At 34.4% G+C, this 21,782-nt stretch overlaps 11 protein-coding genes across 11 annotated transcripts; 3 read left to right on the forward strand and 8 right to left on the reverse strand.

Annotated features, from left to right (window-relative positions):
- Window positions 1–333: 333 nt before the first annotated feature.
- XRS2 (Xrs2p) lies at window positions 334–3,111 on the forward strand (the record flags this gene model as incomplete). Its single annotated transcript, XM_004177551.1, has 1 exon — window positions 334–3,111. The coding sequence occupies one exon, from the start codon at window positions 334–336 to the stop codon at window positions 3,109–3,111; it is 2,778 nt and encodes a 925-aa protein (XP_004177599.1).
- A 117-nt stretch (window positions 3,112–3,228) lies between these two features.
- On the reverse strand, window positions 3,229–4,164 carry TBLA0A02825 (uncharacterized protein; the record flags this gene model as incomplete). Its single annotated transcript, XM_004177552.1, has 1 exon — window positions 3,229–4,164. One exon carries the CDS (start codon window positions 4,162–4,164, stop codon window positions 3,229–3,231), a length of 936 nt encoding a protein of 311 aa, XP_004177600.1.
- A 491-nt stretch (window positions 4,165–4,655) lies between these two features.
- On the reverse strand, window positions 4,656–5,591 carry TBLA0A02835 (uncharacterized protein; the record flags this gene model as incomplete). The annotated part of the gene is made up of 1 exon (XM_004177553.1): window positions 4,656–5,591. One exon carries the CDS (start codon window positions 5,589–5,591, stop codon window positions 4,656–4,658), a length of 936 nt encoding a protein of 311 aa, XP_004177601.1.
- A 720-nt stretch (window positions 5,592–6,311) lies between these two features.
- BCD1 (Bcd1p) lies at window positions 6,312–7,592 on the reverse strand (the record flags this gene model as incomplete). Its single annotated transcript, XM_004177554.1, has 1 exon — window positions 6,312–7,592. One exon carries the CDS (start codon window positions 7,590–7,592, stop codon window positions 6,312–6,314), a length of 1,281 nt encoding a protein of 426 aa, XP_004177602.1.
- A 431-nt stretch (window positions 7,593–8,023) lies between these two features.
- Window positions 8,024–8,549, forward strand: VMA10 (H(+)-transporting V1 sector ATPase subunit G; the record flags this gene model as incomplete). Its single annotated transcript, XM_004177555.1, has 2 exons — window positions 8,024–8,026; window positions 8,208–8,549. The coding sequence occupies 2 exons, from the start codon at window positions 8,024–8,026 to the stop codon at window positions 8,547–8,549; spliced, it is 345 nt and encodes a 114-aa protein (XP_004177603.1).
- A 259-nt stretch (window positions 8,550–8,808) lies between these two features.
- Window positions 8,809–9,534, reverse strand: RRF1 (Rrf1p; the record flags this gene model as incomplete). The annotated part of the gene is made up of 1 exon (XM_004177556.1): window positions 8,809–9,534. The coding sequence occupies one exon, from the start codon at window positions 9,532–9,534 to the stop codon at window positions 8,809–8,811; it is 726 nt and encodes a 241-aa protein (XP_004177604.1).
- A 554-nt stretch (window positions 9,535–10,088) lies between these two features.
- Window positions 10,089–14,030, reverse strand: TBLA0A02870 (mRNA-binding translational repressor SSD1; the record flags this gene model as incomplete). The annotated part of the gene is made up of 1 exon (XM_004177557.1): window positions 10,089–14,030. One exon carries the CDS (start codon window positions 14,028–14,030, stop codon window positions 10,089–10,091), a length of 3,942 nt encoding a protein of 1,313 aa, XP_004177605.1.
- Window positions 14,031–15,942: 1,912 nt separating this feature from the next.
- TBLA0A02875 (uncharacterized protein) lies at window positions 15,943–16,758 on the reverse strand (the record flags this gene model as incomplete). The annotated part of the gene is made up of 1 exon (XM_004177558.1): window positions 15,943–16,758. The coding sequence occupies one exon, from the start codon at window positions 16,756–16,758 to the stop codon at window positions 15,943–15,945; it is 816 nt and encodes a 271-aa protein (XP_004177606.1).
- A 626-nt stretch (window positions 16,759–17,384) lies between these two features.
- On the reverse strand, window positions 17,385–19,169 carry DPL1 (sphinganine-1-phosphate aldolase DPL1; the record flags this gene model as incomplete). Its single annotated transcript, XM_004177559.1, has 1 exon — window positions 17,385–19,169. One exon carries the CDS (start codon window positions 19,167–19,169, stop codon window positions 17,385–17,387), a length of 1,785 nt encoding a protein of 594 aa, XP_004177607.1.
- Window positions 19,170–19,745: 576 nt separating this feature from the next.
- On the reverse strand, window positions 19,746–20,294 carry TBLA0A02890 (uncharacterized protein; the record flags this gene model as incomplete). Its single annotated transcript, XM_004177560.1, has 1 exon — window positions 19,746–20,294. One exon carries the CDS (start codon window positions 20,292–20,294, stop codon window positions 19,746–19,748), a length of 549 nt encoding a protein of 182 aa, XP_004177608.1.
- Window positions 20,295–20,504: 210 nt separating this feature from the next.
- SUR2 (sphingosine hydroxylase) lies at window positions 20,505–21,560 on the forward strand (the record flags this gene model as incomplete). Its single annotated transcript, XM_004177561.1, has 1 exon — window positions 20,505–21,560. One exon carries the CDS (start codon window positions 20,505–20,507, stop codon window positions 21,558–21,560), a length of 1,056 nt encoding a protein of 351 aa, XP_004177609.1.
- Between the last annotated feature and the right edge of the window lie 222 nt (window positions 21,561–21,782).

Consider the following 21,782-nt stretch of genomic DNA (forward strand, 5'->3'; position numbering starts at 1 on the left):
ATAACATTCATAATTACAAATTATTACTGCTAATAATCCCGAACTCTGCTTATCTACTTGTTTCTCTCTTTAGCAAACACTAAAAAGCATATATATACACCTTATTTATTTAAACATATACAGACTGTATTTTTAAAATCCAAGGTCTTTTATTGAAGTAATTTTGGATTATTTTTTTTCTGATCTACTATTGCTCATCGGATTCACTTCTAAGAACGGCTTCTAATACTCTATGTACGAAATTTGTAAAATTAATTAAGAATATCAAAAATAGCTGAAAGAAAAAACATCGATAATACATTTTCATTTTTCAAAAACATGTGTTGAAGAAATATGTGGATTATTTCATATTCATATAAATCAGCAGATGATACATTGACTAATGTATCATGCTGTTTAAAACAAAACGAAACTTATTCGATCGGTAGATCAAAAAAATCACCTTTGTTTGTTAAAAATGATAAAAGTATATCTAGACAACACGTTACATTCCATTGGACTGGGAATTTAAATAATCAATTAAGTTTGCTTAATCAAGGAAAATTAACAAGAGTCAATTCCAGGATTTTAAATCCCGCTGAAACATTATTATTCAATGCAGATATTGAGCATCCTGCCGAGGTGGAACTTGGCGCAACTCCAGTAGTAGTGTGCGGAGCTTGGACCAACCATGTTTACAATATACCAATTGAATTTCAACAATTTGAAAGCCAATTAAAAGATTATGGATTTAATATAAATTTTGGGCCTCAAAAGAATGAAGCAATTACATATGTCATCGATATTGAACCCCGACCTATGAATAATAATTTTATATCAGGTACGCTATATTACTCATTAGTAAATAAATCCATTATATTAAAATCCTCATTTTTAACTTCTCTGTTAAATCTTTTGAATCCAAATGTAACAACATTTAATATTGATTTTCAAAACTTATTAGATGCTAGCAAAATTGAAGATTTTAGAAATATAAATTTAGAAAGCTTAAAAGTAGAACTAACTGGAATAAAACTCATAGTGTTAAATGACAACACCACTGATTTAATATACTTTATAGCTGCAATGGAGGTAATTAATTTACCAACTATCACTACAGAAGATGATACCATATTCATTAACACAGTTAAAAGCCACTCAGAAGAGCGACTTATTTTATTAACTACTTCAAATAGTAGACATATTGAAACTATTAAAGTTCATACTTTTAAAGATTTCTATCAAGGTATTAAAAATCAAAATATTAACCATTTGATTCAAGTAATAAAAAAAGATTCTCCACATACAATAGAAAGGAATTCAAGAGAAACTATCTCATTAAATAATGAAAATCAAACTTACAGCCAATTATCTCCATATATAGAAGATAATAATAAAGTAAACAGCAATACAATATCTGATTCACTTTTAAAACAAACATCTGAACTAATAAAACCCTCAGTCAATGACCATGCTCCAGAAAAGCCACCAGTGAAAAGAAGAAGATTAAATAGAAAACGTGTTCAACCATTAGACAGCTTACACTTCTTTGTTGGTGGTAATACAAATCCAACACAAAATAATTTATCTCAAACAGAATCGGATCTCAAAAATGTAGCAAATCCTCGTAACGTATTTTCACAAAGGAAATCTAACGACAAGATTGATAAGGATGAAATAATAGTTTCACAACCTTATACAAAAGAGCCATTTCTGAAAGAAGACCTTTCAATACCAACCAGTATAACGAAGCAAATGTCACTTTCTAATAATGAAACTTTACAATATCCTTCAAATTCACAACACTCACCTGTTAGTTTACAAGAACCAATATGCTCAAATATAGGCTCAAATATACCTAGTATTGGAAAAGAAGACACTAACCCTAGCTTAGTGACTAATAAAATAATGGCTGCTTCTACTTCTAAAAAAGATGTTAAAATTCTTGCAGCGCGAAGCAAAAAACCTTTGAATGATTCAATAGATATGGATATGAGCGATCAGGCTGAACTAACAGATATCCATTCTGCAGCTACTGATCAACAATATGAAAAGAAAACATTATCCAACTATATATTAAATAATAAACCTGACGACCAAGCTAACTCTTTAAAAAGGTCCAAGGAACAAGAGAAAGGAACTGTGTCACCAGTGAAACGATCCCCAACTCCTAATAATTTCATTTCTGCACTTCAAGATGCCAAGAATAGAGAAACAGATAGATTAGGATCTAAATTTGTGAAGATTTACGATGAGGAGCTTACTGAAGAAGCCATTAATAAATTTAGTAATCTAGCAGTTGTAGAAACAAATGTAGATATTGTTATTAGTGAAGGCAAGAAGAATAATGAATCAATTACAGATATAGACCCAAAATGGAAAGGACGTAAAAATTTTAAAAACTTTGTTAAACAATTACCAAAATATAGAATGAAGACAATGCCTTCTGGTGACAACGGTGTAGCAAGTTTTATTAGGAATAGTGCCTTTTTATTAGCAAGAGAGTATGTACCAATGCAAGAATTTAAGATGAATAATCAAGGTAATAGAATACAAGAATTTCCAGAGTTTCCTGTTGAGTACTCACCTCAGCAAGCTGAACAGCTTCCAAGCAATGGTGCGTCGATGAATACCATAACCCAAACATTTTCTTCTGATGATCTAGAAACTCTTGAGCAATCATTTAGCTTTTCACGAGCTTCCGGCGGGGATATTAATAATAATGTATATCCACATATTACGAAAACTACTAAAGGGAATAGCCTATTTGTTACAGAGGATGATGATGATGATGCTACTATATCTCAGAACTTCGATACTGAAACGTCTCCAGATCATAATTTGGTCGCCAATTTAGCTCGTAATATGGTAAGTATTGACGATACTCATCCAAATATATCAATAGACCAAAATAATGATTTAGGAATAGAAATATCCATGAGTGGGAATGATGATAACCATATTAGATCCACATCATCAAATATGAATAGCCTTAATAGAAATCACAGCACTAAATTGCATAATTCACGTTCATTACCGTCCAACAATTCAAGACAATCATTTAGAGTCATGGAGGGTAGTGAAGACGATGACGACGATGCACCAAAATTCAAATTCAGTAGAAAAAGGTAGTACATTTAACTGGTATATTAAGTAGTCATAAAATACGTATCGTTTGATGATTTATATAAATAGTCTGAACTAATATATAGTGCATAAATATATAGAAGCATTAATTGAATGGGTCATCTATTGGAACATTGGAAAGCCCTTAATACCTAAATCACAAGTTCTATTTTCACCCTTAACTTTAACTAAGTTATTAATCTTAGTCATATCATCATCAGATAAAGTGAAAGTCTTTAAGTTAGAAATAATTCTACTTTCTTTGACGGATTTTGGCAAGACAACATAGCCTCTTTGTACGTGCCAGCTGGTAACGACTTGACCAGCATCGACATTGTTTCTCTTAGCAATTTCAATAATGGTTTCATCCTTTAAGACAGGAGCATTGATACCACCTAATGGAGAATAAGCTTCAATGACGATACCCTTCTCTTTACAGAAAGCAATCAATTCATCTTGTGGTAATAAAGGATGGACTTCAACTTGGTTACAAGCTGGAGTCACAGTGGTAGTTGGCGCAGCCAACAACTCTTTAATATTGTTAATTGAAAAGTTAGAGATACCAATAGCTTTGGTCTTACCGGTCTTTAACAAGTTTTGCATCAATTCCCAAGTTTTGATGAAGTTCCATTCTGGATAATCTATATCAGCTTCACCGTCTTTCTTTGGGATAGTTAAAAGGTTACCATCCTTGATGGTATCAGTCTTAAAAGCTACTGGCCAATGAATCAAATATAAGTCAACATAATCCAAACCTAATCTCTTTAAGGATTGGTTCAAGGCAGTTTCTGGATCACGTTGTTGGGTACCCCATAATTTGGTGGTAACAAATAATTCAGAACGAGTAACACCACATTCATTAATAGCTTTACCGACTTGATCTTCGTTACCGTAGATAGCCGCAGTATCAATATGTCTGTAACCAACCTTGGCAGCAGCAATGACGGAATCGTAACCATCGTTGTTTTCAGATCTCCATGTACCCAACCCAATAGCTGGAATGTTAGCACCAGTGTTTAACTTAACGGTAGCAGTACAGTTTTTCAAAGCAGCAGACATGATTATAGGTATTGACTAAGATTCAATTGGATCTTGGAGAATTTTCCTTAGTGTACTCCGAAAAACATGATTCAGGAAAATGGTGATTATTGTTTGAAACCCTTAGTTTAAATAAGTTTTGATTTGAAATTTTAACACCGAATTCTTCCTATAACCGTTCATCACGGACCATATTTTTTCAAGGTATTATCACGCCAATATCCAAGAGAAAAATGAATTTAAGGTCATAATGAATATTCCTATAGGACCCGAGAAGGAAATTGAGAATTTTTGAGATGTTTCTTAGGGTATGCCGGAAATGACTGTAAAAAAGAGATCTTGAGAAAGATCTAGAAAGCGGGCTATACGCGTTGAGCCTATAGCTAAAATATACTGAGTTTGTGAGGCAAATAAGTTTTAATAAGCGATACTTCTATATTAGATAAGTACATGAGTTATATAGAAAGAAAAAACTTGTATATAGTCAATTCGCAAAAATATGGAAAAACCGTCTATTCGAAGATTGGGAAAGGAGAAAAGTTGACATTGTTTAATCTCTTTTCACCTTGAGTCTTGGAGATGTTGTTCATTTTGGTCATGTCTGCATCAGATAAAGTGAAAGTTTTCAAGTTAGAAATAATTCTACTTTCTTTGACGGATTTTGGCAAGACAACATAGCCTCTTTGTACGTGCCAGCTGGTAATAACTTGACCAGCATCAACTCCATTTCCCTTGGCAATTTCCACAACAGTGGCATCTTTTATTAATGGTGCTTCACTACCACCAAATGGACAATAAGCTTGAGTGATGATATCCTTAGAACGGCAGAATTCGATTAATTCATCATTAGGCAATAATGGTTGAACTTCGACTTGGTTAACTACTGGAACGACTGTGGTGGTTGGAGCAGCTAATAATTCCTTAATATTGTTAATAGAAAAATTAGAAACACCAATAGATTTAACTTTACCAGATTTTAATAACTTTTGCATAGCTTCCCAAGCTTGAACAAAGGTCCAATCCTTATCCACATCAGCATTACCGTCTGGTAATCTTGGAATGCACATCAACTCGCCATCTTTGATGGTATCGGTCTTCAATGTAACTGGCCAGTGCATTAAATATAAGTCAATATATTCCAATCCCAATCTCTTTAAAGATTTATCTAAAGCAGCTTCAGGGTCACGTAACTCAGTAGGCCAAACTTTGGTGGTGACATACATTTCAGATCTTGGCACACCACAATCTTTGACAGCTTTACCAACTTGTTCTTCATTCTTGTAGAAAGCTGCAGTATCAACATGTCTGTAACCAGCTTTGGCAGCAGTTACAACAGCTTCGTAGACTTCATTTTGTTTAGATAAGTAAGTCCCTAAACCAATGACTGGAATTTTGGTGCCATTGTTCAAGGTAATAGTTTCAGTACAGTTCTTTAAAGTGACAGCCATGTTGTATTATTTTTAATTTAGTGATATGGTTTATTAAACTAATGTTGTAGTTTGGCATTTTAAAATGTGAATTTAGAGCAAGAAAAATAAAATTACTACAATAGAGAGAAGCTTTAGTTTATATAGAAAAAAAATGACGCTATTAAACAAGTAATTGATGAGGCCATTGATCCATTGAAGAAACAAATTAAGGTAAAGCTCAATCCCATTATCTGTTATCTATATTTGCCGCATAAGCATGTGTCTATATGTAAACTAATGAAACGTAAATTACTCCAGAAATAGATAAAAACTTCCAATTTCTCCTTCTTCGGTAAGCTTCTACGTCGAGGATAATTGGGAAACTAAGTCATTTTAAATACCTATATTAGATGCCTTGGCATTATCATGAAGGTTTCTATTAATAAGCATCTTGTTCTTAACGCTTTGCAACCTTTTTTTCTTTTTGAAACCTTGAATAATTTAGTTATTAGGGAAGCCATTTTATTATTTCGTAGTAGATTCCTATTCCATGCAGATGGACGTCTTCGCTTTTCAATTTTTGCAACCATTTTGGATAATTTTTAAATGAAAAAAAAAAATCTCAATAGGTATATTATTTTTATTTCCGGAATGCTAGTCAAATTAGGTAATCGCCGACGGTTGGATCCAACAATGCCGTTTCAATTTAACACCGACGGAGTTTTGTGACAATGATTAGTGAAATTCTGTAAGCATTCCTTACAGACCTGGAGTGTAATCATCATTCTCACTATCATTATCAAGGGTCTTCTCTGAATTAACATTTATAGTTAATGGTAAAGTGGATTGGTCGAAAGGGTTGCGTGAAGAAACTTCTTCAGGCTTAGAGTCTTCTGAATCGCTCTCACTGTCACTACTAGAATACCCTTCTAAGTTCAGTAGGTTTCCCTTAGAATGAGGCTTTTTTGGTGCTGAGACTGTTAGGTTTAAAGGTATATTGGATCTCTGTATAGAGGATTGGATATATTTGGAATCTTTGCCGTCTAAATTGATTTTGTTTTGTCTATTATGAGACTTTGTTTGCATGTGAGCATCTCTTGTATCGTTTTGAATGTCATGATTAGAATTTTGTTTAGAAATTACTTCTACGGGTTCCTTTTCCAATACGGTATATTCTGACGGTATATCTCGTATATTCTTGACAATAAATATAGTAGGGAATTCAATAACAGTTTTATTTCTAAATAATTCACCAATACATTTGTCTTTAAAGTCGATTGGTACCAAAGTTTTGGAGTCTAACTGAGTAGAATTCTGAGGAAACCATTTAGTATAAAATTTTATTTTACTGGCAACAATTTTTTCTTTTCTTAAAGTCTTTGTTTCCTCGTTAGGTAAACCATAATATTCCACGAATTTTTCATATATAATCTTCCCAATTCCATCGGATATGGTATCTGTTTCTTTAACTCTATGGCTTACATATTTGAAAGGGCCTGTAGAAGGATCGGAGGAAAATAATACCCATTCAATTGACCACACAAATAAACCAAGAGCTGTTTCCCATTTACTTTTGTTTTGTAGAGATCTTTGCATACCTTTGGGGACCATGATACAGTTAACACCTCTTCGAATCAATTTTTGAATAGATGGCCTACTATCAGCATTTGAATCTGTGGCATCGTGCTTGGATTTTTTGTTCATGGTATTCTTCTTATTAAAAATTACATTTTTATTTATCCCTTGAAAAGCTCTTTTATTCTTATTCTTGCCATCCTTTATCTGTAATTCAATTTCTCTTTTCATTCCAATTAAATAATTATAATCTCTTTGGACAATAACATTTGATTCGTGCTTTTCATCATCTGCACCTTTTATTATTTCACTAGATATATAATTAGTAGCTGTATCATTTTTACCTGAACATTTATCAGTAGTCTTGTGTGATTTGGAACAAGCAAGGGAGCATGTTTTTTTCATACATTTAGGACATTTGTATTTAAATTCACTCTTTTGGCACACATCACATAAAGTAGTCATATCTATGATAATAATTATGCTTATACTGTTGTCAATATTTCAAGAGATCTTTGTGCTTTGAGCTTCTTTTGATATTCTATTACTTTAAATCTCACTTTTAAATAGAAATTTTAGAAGTAGCTCATCGATTTTTTGTTAATTTTTTTCAATATTATTGTTGTCCGAATACACCATGGTGTATTCGGACAATTTCGGAATTTTTACAAATTTCAATTTTAAATTCATAAATTGAAATTTGAAATTTGAAAACAAACCTAGACGTTACCACTAATGCATTGTCATAAGTCAACCTTTCCTAATAATAAAAAAGGAAATATATTAAATGTTCCATCCTTTTAACGTGCTCTTTTTTTTATATTTTTTTATCTAAGCTTAGACTTGTTGTTTCATAAGATTACTATAATTTAACTTATCATATCCATTAATACATTATGGTATGTTCTAAACTAAATTAATAAATGCTCAAGCCTTTTTTTCTATGAATTTTACTTTCCATATTTCAAACAATGGGTTGAATCAGTTTTACTAAAAAAATTACAAATACTAACAAACAACTGTATTTTTTTCAACATTACTTCATATAATAAGTTGAGAAATAATTTCTACCATAAATAGTCTAATCAAAACGGTATCGCAACTTTATTAAAAGCTGAAAAGGAAGCTCACGAAATTGTTTCTCAAGCTAGAAAATATAGACAAGATAAATTAAAGCAAGCCAAGACTGATGCTGCTACTGAAATAGCTACTTACAAAGCTAAGAAGGACCAAGAATTGAAAGATTTTGAGAGTAAGAATGCTGGTGGTGTCGGTGAATTAGAAAAAAATGCAGAAAGTGAAGTACAGGTTGAATTAAAAGAGATCGAAAAAACTGCCAAGGATAAACAAGATGATATTATCAAGCTACTTGTCGATGCTGTTACTACACCAGCTCCAGAATTGCATATTAATGTGGCCTAAATATAGCAACTCTCAAATTTACCTTCCCAATTCAACCCTTAAAACCTTATTCAACATATGCCATAAAAGATAAAACAATAAGCCATCTATAATTTCAGAATGTGAACTTTTTTTTCTCTCTTTTATATCATTTGTTCATAATTAATTATATCACTAATAATATTTTCATTTCTTTTTAGAATTAGTGCAAATATATATTAATAAAGGGTTAAATAAATAGAATATTAAATGGTTGTAAAAAAATGTAGCAGAAGTTGTTTCACTCCATCATATTTTTTTCAATAGTTTTATATATATCTTGCAATTTGGTGCCATATTCTTTATGAATTTTTTCAACATCTTGTAAAGCTTTCTTAACTTCATCAGTCCTTGGCTGAATATTTTTCATTTCTTTTAAAATATTTAATCTAATTGCTGTTAAACTTTCTTTCTTTGATGAATTCTTATAAAGTTCAAAGATTTCTTTGAGTTCCTTACACTTCTTTTGACGTGATTCTGTTGTGATCGGAGGTAATGCAATTTTCAATTGTTGGTTATTATTTGGAATTTTTTGTGGGTTTAAGTTTAATCCTGCTGAAAAAATACTCGAGATAATAACATTCACATCCTTAGGGTCAAATACTGTAACTAAGAGTGCATTTGCCCCCTTGGTAGATATTGTTGCAACATCAGTGAATATTTTCCCATTTTGCAATTTCATTTTATTAAAAATTTTTGGATTTGAATTACCTTGCTTAGCATCATTTAATGCTTTCTTACATGCTTCCAACGTTTCTGCAAACTGATTTTCAGCTCTTTTAGCATAACTTGATACTTCAACAATTTCAGTTATATCATCCTCTCTTTGTACAGAATTTTTAGTGTGTTTATTTCCCTTTACTTTTTTATAGAGGGGCAACCCTTGAGTTAAAAATCGAACATTTGTTAAAGGTTTGTTAAGGAAAACTGGCTTGGTACATATTTCTAAAGCATTAAGTATATACATGTTTGGCTTTAATATTTTTACCTATATTTGATATCAATTGGTTTTAATGATCAGATGTAAACGAACCGTTTTTTTATTATCAACAATTGAAGAAGCATCTACAGCTATATAAATTTTTTATATTTAAAGTAGCGTCAATAATTAATGAAAAGGCAAAATATTCGCAACACATTTGACACCGAACAGAAAAAATTATACTTAATGTTAAAAATCATTATTAGAGTATCTGAGGCATCTAACACAAAACAGTGTACACAGTCCGCATATTCTAAACTTGGTTATATATAGAAGATAGAGTATATTATATTATTTTTTTAAATGATTTAATAATCTAATCTAAATATTAAATGGAGGTATGCTAGTATCATACTTATGTTTAATTTACAAAAAAATGATAAATAATTGACGCGTAAATGAAGTATGAATATGCATCAATTTGGGTAATAAGGGCGTGTAAATATAAGATTTGATAAATTCATATATATACATATGTATTTGCTATTATTATTTTTATTTTTTTTTGAATTTCGTTAAAATATTGCACATTAAACAATTTATTTCTCTTTCATAAATGGATTAATAGTACGAACTGACAAACAAGGTAAAGCCATACCAATTTCGGCTCTTAGTAAGATTGGAATTTTTTGCATTTCTCTTATAACTTCGATGTGATTGTCATTTTCAACTCTGGTTTCTGTTAATGAGCATAATGTAGCAAATCCACTCTTGCCTGGAGCTTGAGGAGGTAATCTTAGTTCGGGAACCTTCAAATCCATGTTCCTCAATTCGTTTGCTAATGAATCACTGATACCTGGTACATCATTCTTAATCTTCAAATATTCTTCATTAATAATTTCTTGAGTGCTTGATCTGAATTTATTTTTAATGGAATTTCTATAAGATTTTGGATTTTTTTCATCTGCAGGAACAAATGTAGCACTATCCACTTCAGGTTTCCAGTATAATTCTAGCACTCTATTAGCGCTGTCAAATTCTGCTTTAATCAATGGCAATTGATCACCATGAACTCTTTTTTCAATTCCAAATTCTGGAATAAAAACATCAAAAGATGATTCGTATACCTGCAAAACAGTTGCTACAGTTAAAAGTTGACCAATTCTATTACCCATATCATTAATAGTTTTACACAATAATAAATGAACAGCTTGCTCTTGGGCTTGATGAGCACAATCTTTCTTGAAATTACAATATTCAGATGTAATCTTTAGGGAGTCTAAATCTTCATTATATGAGTTATCATGCAAAATAGATTTCAATTGACGATGAACAACATGATCTGCGTATCTTCTCAGTGGTGAGGTGAAATGAGTGAAAAGAGGTAAGTTTAAAGTATAGTCCCCATATTGATCAGGTTCCACTTTACCAGCAATAAAATATCTTGCCCTTGTCATTGTCTTAAAGAATAATAATTCTGCTCCACACCTTACATCATCATCATCAATGCCTAAGATAGACCTTATTAAAGAATCAGCTGATGTAATATCTAAATCATAACCGAATTTTTGAATCTTTCTCTGTAATGAGATCATTTTACTACGAATTGGTTGTGCTTGTCTTCTTAAGAAGGCAGAATTACCTAATTTTGAATATATCTTTTCAGCAACAATACAATTTGCCTTTCTCTCCAGTTCAGTAACAACGGCAGTTCCTACATATCTGTCAAATATATTCAAATCAACACGAACCTTTTCATCATCTAATGATTCTAACAGAGAGAGAGATTCTGAAATCTTTGCACCTTTATTTTCTAATCTTTGTGAGTAAAAATGTTGAGCAACATTATGCATATCATTAATAAAAGAAGTTTTTTGTTGATCTGAGTTTGTAATAGCTTCATCAATTTGGGATATAGATAAGGATGCAGTTGGATTAATTACTGTTTCTCCAATCCAAGTAGATTTAATTTCATAAGTTTCCTTATTTAATAAGCAAATGACAGATAAAGTAGCAGATTTTTTACCGGGTGCCAAAGTTAAGGAGTCATTTAAAACCTTTGGTAACAAATTAACAATTTTTTGTGGCATAAAGACTGCAGAAGATCTCTTTCTAGCCCTTCTATCCAACGATGAATTTTCTTCAATATGAGCAGTGGCATCAATTACATGAGCACCAAATTCAATTATATCGTTATCAATTTCCTTAATATGAACAGCAAATTCAGAAACTATACCATTAGAAGAAATAGCGACTGTTGATTCATTTGTTAAATCCCTACGAGATGCCATTTGTTCATCAGTTAATGGTAATGCATATAAGGTAGAGCGTTCTTGTGAAGGATTATTTGGATCTTGGTATTCGTTTGATAGGAAATTGTTATCTCTTAAAATGGAATCAATTTCAACATTTGGATCATTGATTAAGCCCAGTTCAGAGACTAATATACCAAATGGATGTAAGGATGTAATTGGCCAGCGCTTAATGGATGCAACAAACAATGTATCTGAATATTTTTCAGCATTCTCCACGAAATCTTTCGGTGCTAATTCAGTTGGGATAGCAATTAATGGAACTTTTTTATCAGTTGGTTTAAACCAAACGATTTTTGGTGTATGCGTCATTTTATGATGATTATTGTTATTATTATTATTGTTATTATCATCATTATTCTTTTGTTGTTGTTGAGAAGGTCTTAATAGACCCAAAGTACCACTGAATAATTGGCCTGGGATACGATCCAAAACTGCAACAACATGACCAGCGTATAAAGGTTTAAATTCGTCACTAATTTCTTCCTCTTCTACTAATAATAAAGATTGACCTTCCACTTCAACATCATCATTTTTCTTTTGAGTTGGACGTTGCTTTAATGAGCCTCTTCTTCTAATGCCTGGAGAATTTGAATCATCATTATCACCACCTGATGATGGAGTAATTGATCTTGTTGATAAGGTTGTTGTAGTGGTATTTGAATTGTTGGAATTTGATTGGTTATTATTTTGGTTGTTACTACTGAATGGGGAATTAGAAGATGGGGTATGAGGAGAATTTGTCGTATTAGCATTATTAATAATCGAGGCTGAAGCATCATTATGATAATCATCATGAGAATTCAAAGATAATAAATCATGTTGAGTGGATGCGTCCTTTCTTCTCTTTTTTTCTTCTTTTTCCTTCTTAGATCCCCAAACATCGTCAACGACTAATAATTCCACAGCGACCAAATCACCTTCTAAAGCTCTATTACGATCTTTGGAACCACAAATATAAATATCTGAATCCAAAACACCATCAGTAGAAACCCAAGCATCGGATCTATTTTTTTTATTAACACGTAAAATACCAGTAACTAATCTACCTTCTTGAATCAACTCAGGAATATTAGCTTGTGGCAAATAGGGGGCAAATAAGGATTTACGAGGGGTATTACCACTATTATTATTATTATTATTATTAGATAATGAAAAACTGCCCACAGAGGAATTTGAATTTCTTGGTTTATGACTCTTTTGGAAAACAGGAGGTTGTTCCAAGAAATTGAAGGAATTATAATCTCTGGAACTAGAATTTTTATGACCACGGAAAGGAGATAAGTTTTGTTGGTTCAAATTGTTATTGTTATTATTATAAGAAGGAGATTGAGGACGAGATCTCCAATTGTTAGAGTTTGAATTGTTATTTTGGTTTGTAGATCTTGAACGACGATGAGAGTTTGTTACTCTTGAGAAATCATCATCATTTGAATCTTGTCCTGATAAAGGAGTACCATTTGGAGTTGGTGGAAATTTAAATATTGGAACATTAGTGGTATCCAATTTACGAATGGGTGATCTTGAAGAAGCGTTAGTGTTAACTGGTGCAGGTGGGAATCTAAATGCAGTTGGTTGTTGACTTGTGTGGGAGTCATTTAATGAAACATTACCCACTTTATTAGCCAATGCATCTGGGTTAATATTTTCGTTTGTTTGTTGTTGTGACGATGATGATGGTAAGCCTGTAGTTCTTTTAGCTTGTTCTTCAGCAGCGGCTTTTTTGGCTTCATTTAAACCTAACGAATGTCTTCTTGAATGACCATAAATGCTTGATTGAGACCCAGTCTTTCTATGAGAATTCATATTAGTTGGGGTATTGATATTGCTATTGAGAGAATCATAATACCCTGAATTGTTTCTCGAATGAGCTCTAGAATTATTATTTGTGTTATTATTGATTGAAGTGTTATTATTAGTGTTATTATTATTAGAATTTGTATTAATATTTAAATATTGATTAGTTTGTTGAGCTAAATGTTGTTGTTGAGCCAATAATTGCTGTTGTTGAGCTTGAACAATTTCCAACTGTCTTTGTAAAGTGAATTGTTCAATCATCAAATTAGTCAATTCACTTTGAGTTCTTCTATGAGCCACATGGATTTGTTTAGGGCCATTTTTACCATTATTATTAGCTGGAACAAAAGTTTGATTTTGAGATTGAAGTTGATTCTGCTTTTTATTATTGATGTTTGGTGTGTTTGTGTTTGAAGTATTGTTGTAGGACATAGTTTAAATGGTAATCTGAAGGTATTAGTGGTATTGATAAACAAAATTGAAATAATTGAGAATAATAATAAAAGAAGAAATAAAAAAAAGATGCGTACTGTTTGGATTTTCTTACGTAAAAAATATTTGTATATTTTTTTACTTTTTTGAAGAAATACGTAACTAGTACAAAGCAATGTTTATTTTAATAATGAATGAGCAAATAGAGTATGAGATGTAATCTACTCGTGGTATCTTGATTATTATTTTGTTTTGTGTTACTTTACTTTATTTTTTTTTTTGTTTTTGACTTTCGACACACCAACTAATGAGGTTGGAGATTTTTTTTTTATTAGTTTTTTTATTTTTTCGTTCACTATGAAAATATCTCTCTTAATCTTTCAAGAAGGAATTTTTCTTTTAACCAAAAAAAAAAAGAAAAGATGGAAAATTAAGGATCTAATTTTTTTCTAAGGATAAAAAATGAAAATGCTTAATAAAAAAAAAATTGGGATTAAAACGAGTGGGAAAAAAAAATAAATAAAACTTTTTTAGAACCAAAAAAAAGGGTTAGCTAGTTTAACGTATAAATGTTGTGGTTTTCCAATGAATGGTTCGGTATAATAATGATTGGGAATTTCTTGCGCTAAACTCTGTCGGAAATAACTACTTAAAACAATCTAATCTGGTGTTAATATCACGCCACCTTAGGATTATTCTTGCAAAACTAAAAAGAAAAATTAAAAAAGAAAGGTATAGTAAACTTTCTATCGAGATTTTAAATTTTAATGAGGGGATGACTAATGCAGTTAGTAAATTGACAGTCAAATGAATGGATGGGCGGTAGTAAGACGTCACGTTTAAGTTTTCCCTAAAATCTCAACAACTTTAATTTTTTTCTAATATCTTGTTTATTCACAGCTAAGAATATTGAAGTTTGAAAGTTTCAGATATTTCTTTGTTTATGAGCAAAGGAGGAGAGGGAGTAAGTTAAAGGATTAATTAAGGATTAGGATTAATAATCTGTCGATAGGTATATATGTAATAACAAGTTCTACTATACCAAGTTTAAAAAAATATATATATAAATAAAAAAAAAAAAAAATTAAAGTAAGAGTTTGAATAAATTATTATTACTCAAGGAACTTCTTGATTAACATACAGTTAATGAGTTAACGATTCGTACGATAATAATATACTAAACTCTCCTTTCTCATTGGTGATAGTAATTGTCATCAAATGAAATGCTGTTGCCAGACACTGTGGTCCAATTCCCTTGAACCCATTTTGGAATGAACTATCATCTTTCCTAGAATTACTTTGGATGAATCTGGGACTTCTATTTCCCAAGCTAGAGATATTATGCTTGTTTCAGTGTGTATAGATATTTCAATTAGAGCTATTAGTAGAAATTTATTAGACGTTGAAATTCGTCTAGTTTCCTCCTTTGTAAAGAAATTGCCTCCTCTTTTTACCTTTTAAAATGGCTGGTACGTTTGTTTCTAGAGTTAAAAATAACGCGAAGACAATGACGCGTAGCACAAAAAAATGTTGCAGCACGTGATGGGATGTTACTATTAATAGACGTTGTTATGAAGATTTTAAGTGTCATTAAGAAAAATAAAAAAATGACAAAGTGTATTAAACTGCAGTGTATATCAAGTATCAGCTTAAAGAATGCAGAATTAACATTTAAGAAAAAAAAAAAAATGGGATTTATTAAAAATTGATGATACAGTCTAGTTATACGCTGTTATGTAAGTATATAGGATGAAGTGGGGGGGCGGAAAGGCGTAGGGGAGGCGTAGTGCATAGGGCAATACGTAAGGGTATGAATATTAATTAAATTGAATTGAATTGAATTGAATTGAATTTGGTTATGCAGTTTTAAGAGGATGATTGAAGATAAAAAAAAATAAAAAAAAAAAAAAGTTCAATCATCGAGTTTCTCTTGTTGTTTATCTCTATTGGGAACATGATTGTTATTATTGTTATTGTTATTATTATTATTGAGAAAAAGTTGAATATTTTTCTTGTTGATGATAGTTATGAGTAATTGAATAAAGAAGATAAATCCGATTATCCCCAAATTCAAAAACAAATATTGATATTCTTTTAATTTGTATTTAGTACAATAAGTGATGATATTTTGCAAATTAGTTGTAAGATTCATACAAATTTCCCAATGTTGACAATTTTTAAATGAAATTTTAGAATCCATATTTTTCATTGAACAATTTTTCAAAAAATAAAATTTTTTACAATTTTTCTTTTGATTGTCAAAAGAATGAGAAATTTTAATTAAATTAATAATCATAAGAATTAAATCAATGAAAAAGACAATGTTAATAAACATTTGAAAATTTTTCAGTATAAAAGATTGCGTTTCCTGAGGTAGGGAAGAGGAAGGATCGGCAGAGGGAGAGACAGGAGAGAGCGTTAATGGATCTTCGGTCGTTTCTTTATCTGATTCTTCACCATCATTCACAAGTGTTAAATCTTGATTTTCGTGAGTATCCTGATGGGAGTTTTCGCTTACTGGAGATTGGAGTTGTTTAGATCCACTTTCATCAGTAGTAGTAGTTATACTTGAATTTAAATTTGAAGTTGTAATGATTAAACTATTTCTTGGAGAAGGTCTGTATTCATTTCTCAACGGGGATGCATTATTTGGTGTGTATTGTAGATATTTACTTAGTATATCTTTGGAGAGACCAGGAGAGGGGTCCTTTGCATGATCTTCCAACATTTGTGTGGAGAGACGGGGGGGGGGGGGGAGTTAGGACTGGAGGAGAGGGGTAGGTAAGACGTAATTATATATGAAAAAAAAATTTTTTGTATTATATATATATATTTGTGTGTATCGATTAGAATAAGCAGAGATGTATAAATTCAAACAAGTAAAGATTCAAACAAGATTAGTTGAAGCTAATTTAGTTTATAGTAGAAAATTCCTTTGCGTTCCCCGGCGATGCAAAATTAGGGGAAACTCACAAAGTTTATAGAGTTGAGTTTGCGTTTGCAATTTTGCAATTTTGCACTTTTGCAATTTTGCACTTTTGCAATTTTGCAATTTTGCACTTTTGCAATTATTACTCCTAATTCTCCTTAAGTTTTGTCCTGATCTCAAGTGCGAAGGTACAAGGGAATCGGAAAAGTGTAAATGTCCGTTTACGGATGAATCAGGTAAATATAAGCGAGTATTAAGGTAAAGGGTAAAGGGTAAAGGGTAAAGTGCAAAGTGCATTGCAATGCAATGCAAAATGCAAAGCAATACAATATAATATAATATAAAAACAAAAAAATTATATATAGATATAAATTAGAAATACATAATGTGGGACGGAAGGAAAGAACAAAAAGATGAGCTGGTGGTTAGTATTTTCTTGCATGATCTTTGGATTTTGTATTTTCAAACTCTTCAGGACTTAATTTGTACAAGGCATCTAAGAAGCCTACAATCATCTTGTCAACGACACCTGTAGTCTTTACAGATCCAGCAACACCGTATAGAGCACTTGTACCTGCACTTGAAGGTTTGGCATTTGGATCTGCAGCCATCTCGTCGGCGACTTCTTTCAAGACTCTTAGCGTTTCGTCTATCTTGTCGAAATTACTTCTGGTGACACAGATATGGACAGAGGCCGGTCTTTGTAATGAACATAAATGCCAACCTTTCTTGGACATTTTATCGGCCATCTCATGAATATCGATGACGTTTGATCTCAATGCAACAACAGTCAATAATGGATCACCAATGATTTGGACTTGTTTAATATTTTCTTGGATGAATTTTTTCATTCTTCTTGCAATGGTGACCAAATCATGACTTGATTTGGTATAGCCGTCATCACCGATATTCACCATAGTAGCCCAACAACCAGCCATTAGAGCACCTGGTCTTGAACCTGCTAAAGTTGGAGAACCGTATAATCCACCAGTCCAATGAGGATCTACGTAATATTGCTGTTGTCTTAATTCTGGGGTTCTATACATGATTGTAGAGGAACCCTTGGGGGCAAACCCATATTTATGAGTGTCACATGAGATGGAAGTGACACCAGGTAATCTGAAATCGAAAAGTGGTAAATCATGGAACCCAGCTTTTTCCATAAAGGCAATGATAAATGAACCCAAACAACAATCGACATGTAACGGGATATTATAACGAGTGGCCAAGACACTTAACCCTTCAATATCATCTATAATCCCATGAGGATAATTAGGAGCCGATCCAACTAACAAGATGGTATTTTTATTAATTAAACGTTTAACTTTTTTCAAATCAACTTGGAAAGTGACGGGGTCCAATTCGACATGATGTAATTTAATACCGAAATAATAGGAAGCTTTGTCAAAACCAGCATGAGCAGTGATTGGAGCAATCATTTCCGGTTTACGTATGCCTCTGTGATGATAAGCATACATCTTTGCACTCAAACATGCAAGAAGTAAAGATTCAGTACCACCGGAAGTGGAAGTACCGCATCCGGTGGATGGAGCATTGAACATATTCAAAACCATGGAAACAATCTCGGATTCCATCTTTCTGACTGCAGGGAAAACATCTGGATGTAATTGGTTAGCCACACAAAACTTCTCATAAACAATACTTTGCAAATGAATCAACTGTTTACCGCCATGATAAACAGCCCCTGAGACTCTACCGTCTTCCCAATTGGAATGAGGAATGATGGCTTGCATTCTATCAACTTCTTGCATGATTTCCTCGTGGGAAAGTCCCTTGGAAGGTAATGCTGGGAAACTCAACAGTGAAGGGTCGTCTCTGATCAATTCTTCTTGGATGGTGTCTAGAGCCTTTGAGATTTCTTTGTCTACTTTGGAAGTCAAGATGGAATGCAGAATGAAATTAAAGAATTTTTTGGATACGATATGATGGATTTTTTTAAGCGAGCCGAGGGGACCGTACATGTACAAGTTTTTGCAGAAAAAATGGAGGGATTTGTAGATGAGCAGGAGGAAGAGGTAATCTTTGATGAGATCTATGGGGGATGCCTGGTTGTAATGGGCACGCAATTGCGCTAGCAATTGCGTGGCCATTAGCAATGGGGATTCCAGTTGAGACTGCCATTGCAAGGGTAAATACGATTGCAATTGCGTGAGCAATTGCTGTTGTACGATGGATGACGATTGGTTCATTAAAAAAGACGTTCGTCTGCTGTGGGGGAGCCAAAGAAGAAAAAGAGAAGAAAAAAGGAATCGGCGTAGTGGTGAATTATTTATATTAAAAACTTGCCTCTATCAAAAGATGGAAAGTGATATATACTCTGAATAAATAAACAAGTCATGGCAAACTTTACAAGGGGAGTAAACATTGGTGTTAGTATATTTATACACTCTTGAACGGTTAAGGGCCCGTGGCCCAAATTAGGAAGTTGCCATCCAGATGGCAAAAAAAGAAAAAATTCGATTCGGCCGATTCGGTCGGAGAGTCACGTGCGGCGTCAGGGGCAGCGTCATTAAAGGGGTTGCGAGGGCGACGACAGCAATGCGGCGCCACTAAACCCGCGCGGCGCCACTAATGCCACGCCACTAATGCCTCCCGCTAATGCCTCCCTTTGCCCCACAGCGTTCCGCGGAACTCGCCTGATTCGCAGTCAGCCCACCACCAGATCGCATTCTATCTTGCCGTCCCAATTGAGTAGCGGCATACCAGAATGCATGTCCGCATATGGCAACTGATAAGCGCGCTTGCGCCAACTGCCATTGCGGGATTTACGAGCGATCTGCACGATCGCATTCCGCATGGGGCACAGATCTAGCCGAGCACGCCTTTCTCAGCACGCCGTCTCTGCATTGTGTTTCCACAGTGGTGTCTGCATAATCTACCAGCCGGCCGGAACTGGTGCGGTGCCCAGAAGAAACCGCACCCCAATCCGGCCCTCGTATACCGCACATTCCCGAATGTCCCCGCGCAGCTGGCTGGGCCGCGGCCATTACTAAACGGCGCGCCACTTTACTGTGGTTTGCTTTCTTTGCACTTTGCACTCCAGTCTGCTTTTTCTCTGCCTGTCTCCTCTGTCTCCTCTGTTTCCTCTGCATTACCCGCTTTCTCTCGCTGACACCACCCGCGCCTGCTCGCGCCCGCTCGCGCCCGTCTAAACTTCTTTTTTTGGCTTCCTCTCTGTATGTGTGTTTTCCCTCTGTGTGTGTTTTCGCTCTGTGTGCGTTTTCCCTCTCTTGTCTCTCTGTTATCAATTTCCCACTGAGTCTCTTTCTCAGTTTGTCGCGCCGCCTATATAAAAAGCCACTGCCTCTACACATACGATACCAACATGACAAACAGGTGTTAGCTCGTTGTATAATCTACATACAAATCATCTCATTACTACTACGGCCACTAGCACTGCAAACTTTGAACCTCTTCAGTCTCGTACTAGCAGTAGCATCGCAAAACGCCTTTCTCACGCACGCACGCACGCACACACGCACACACGCACACGCACACCCGCACCAAGCTTACAAGCCTCAATAATGAACTGCTCAGATTCGGTGCGCTATCCCTTTCTACACGGTCCGCAGCCGCCCATCTCGCTTAAAGCAAGACCAGACCTTTTGAGCTGGATGTCCGATGGGACGTTTGCTCTGGTGGCCCCTGTCGTTGCTTACTGGGTGTTTTCACTGTTTTTCCATGTCATCGACACTTTTAAGCTTCTCGAAAAATATAGGATCCATCCACCAGAAGAGATTGCTAGTAAAAACCACGCTTCGCGACTCAATGTCTTGGCCGAGGTGATATTCCAGCACCTGTTGCAGACTGTGGTTGGGTTTTGGTTTAACCGTTGGGACGGCCATCCGGTCACGGGGTTTGAAAAACGCGAAATGTGGAACTGGCGTCGCAACGTGCCAGGCGTTGTCCCGGACGTTCTTGTGGTGTGGGCCTACCGTTACGGGTTGTCGTTTGTGAAATTGACTTTGGGGTTCATGTTCATCGACACTTGGCAATACTGGTTGCATTATTTGATGCATGCGAACCGTCGTCTGTACAAGATGTTCCATTCGGTCCATCACAGACTGTATGTGCCGTACGCCTACGGTGCGCTGTACAACGCCCCCATGGAAGGTTTGATCTTGGACACTTTGGGAACCGGGTTGGCCATGGTTCTTACCGGGTTGACCCACCGTGAAGAACTGGTGTTGTTCACTTTCGCCACTCTAAAGACTGTCGATGACCATTGTGGCTACGCCATCCCAGCCGACCCGTTCCAATGGTTCTTCCCCAACAACGCTGTCTACCACGATATCCACCATCAAACGTTCGGCATGAACTACAACTTCGCCCAGCCTTTCTTCACCTTCTGGGACTCGCTTGTCAACACGCAATACCCAGACTTCCAAGCTTACAGCAAGCAACAGAGAAGAATCTCCATCGACAAGTACAAGGAGTTCTTGGCCAAGAGGGAGCAGGAAAAGAGGGAAAAGATTGCCAAGTTGAAGGACGCAAACGCCTTTATCAAGGACAAGACCGACGCTGTTGCGTCTGGTGTGGCTGCCCACGTCACCGCACAGGTCGCCAGTGTAACCGCTTAGTCCCCAATGCCTTTCCACCTTCTCCAGCATCAGCTTGTATTTTATTTATACATTTAACGGTCTTTAACAAACTCACTATATAGAATTATGATATATACGATACGCAACACGATACGCAATACGCAGCACAAATTGCACACGCTACGGCGGAGGATGTGCCTCGGCCCTGGAAACGTTTGGGAAACGTTTGGGAAACGTCGGTCACATTTTTCATTTTTTCAT

This window comes from Henningerozyma blattae, chromosome 1, assembly GCF_000315915.1.
Source record: "Henningerozyma blattae CBS 6284 chromosome 1, complete genome".
Lineage (NCBI taxonomy): Eukaryota > Fungi > Ascomycota > Saccharomycetes > Saccharomycetales > Saccharomycetaceae > Henningerozyma > Henningerozyma blattae.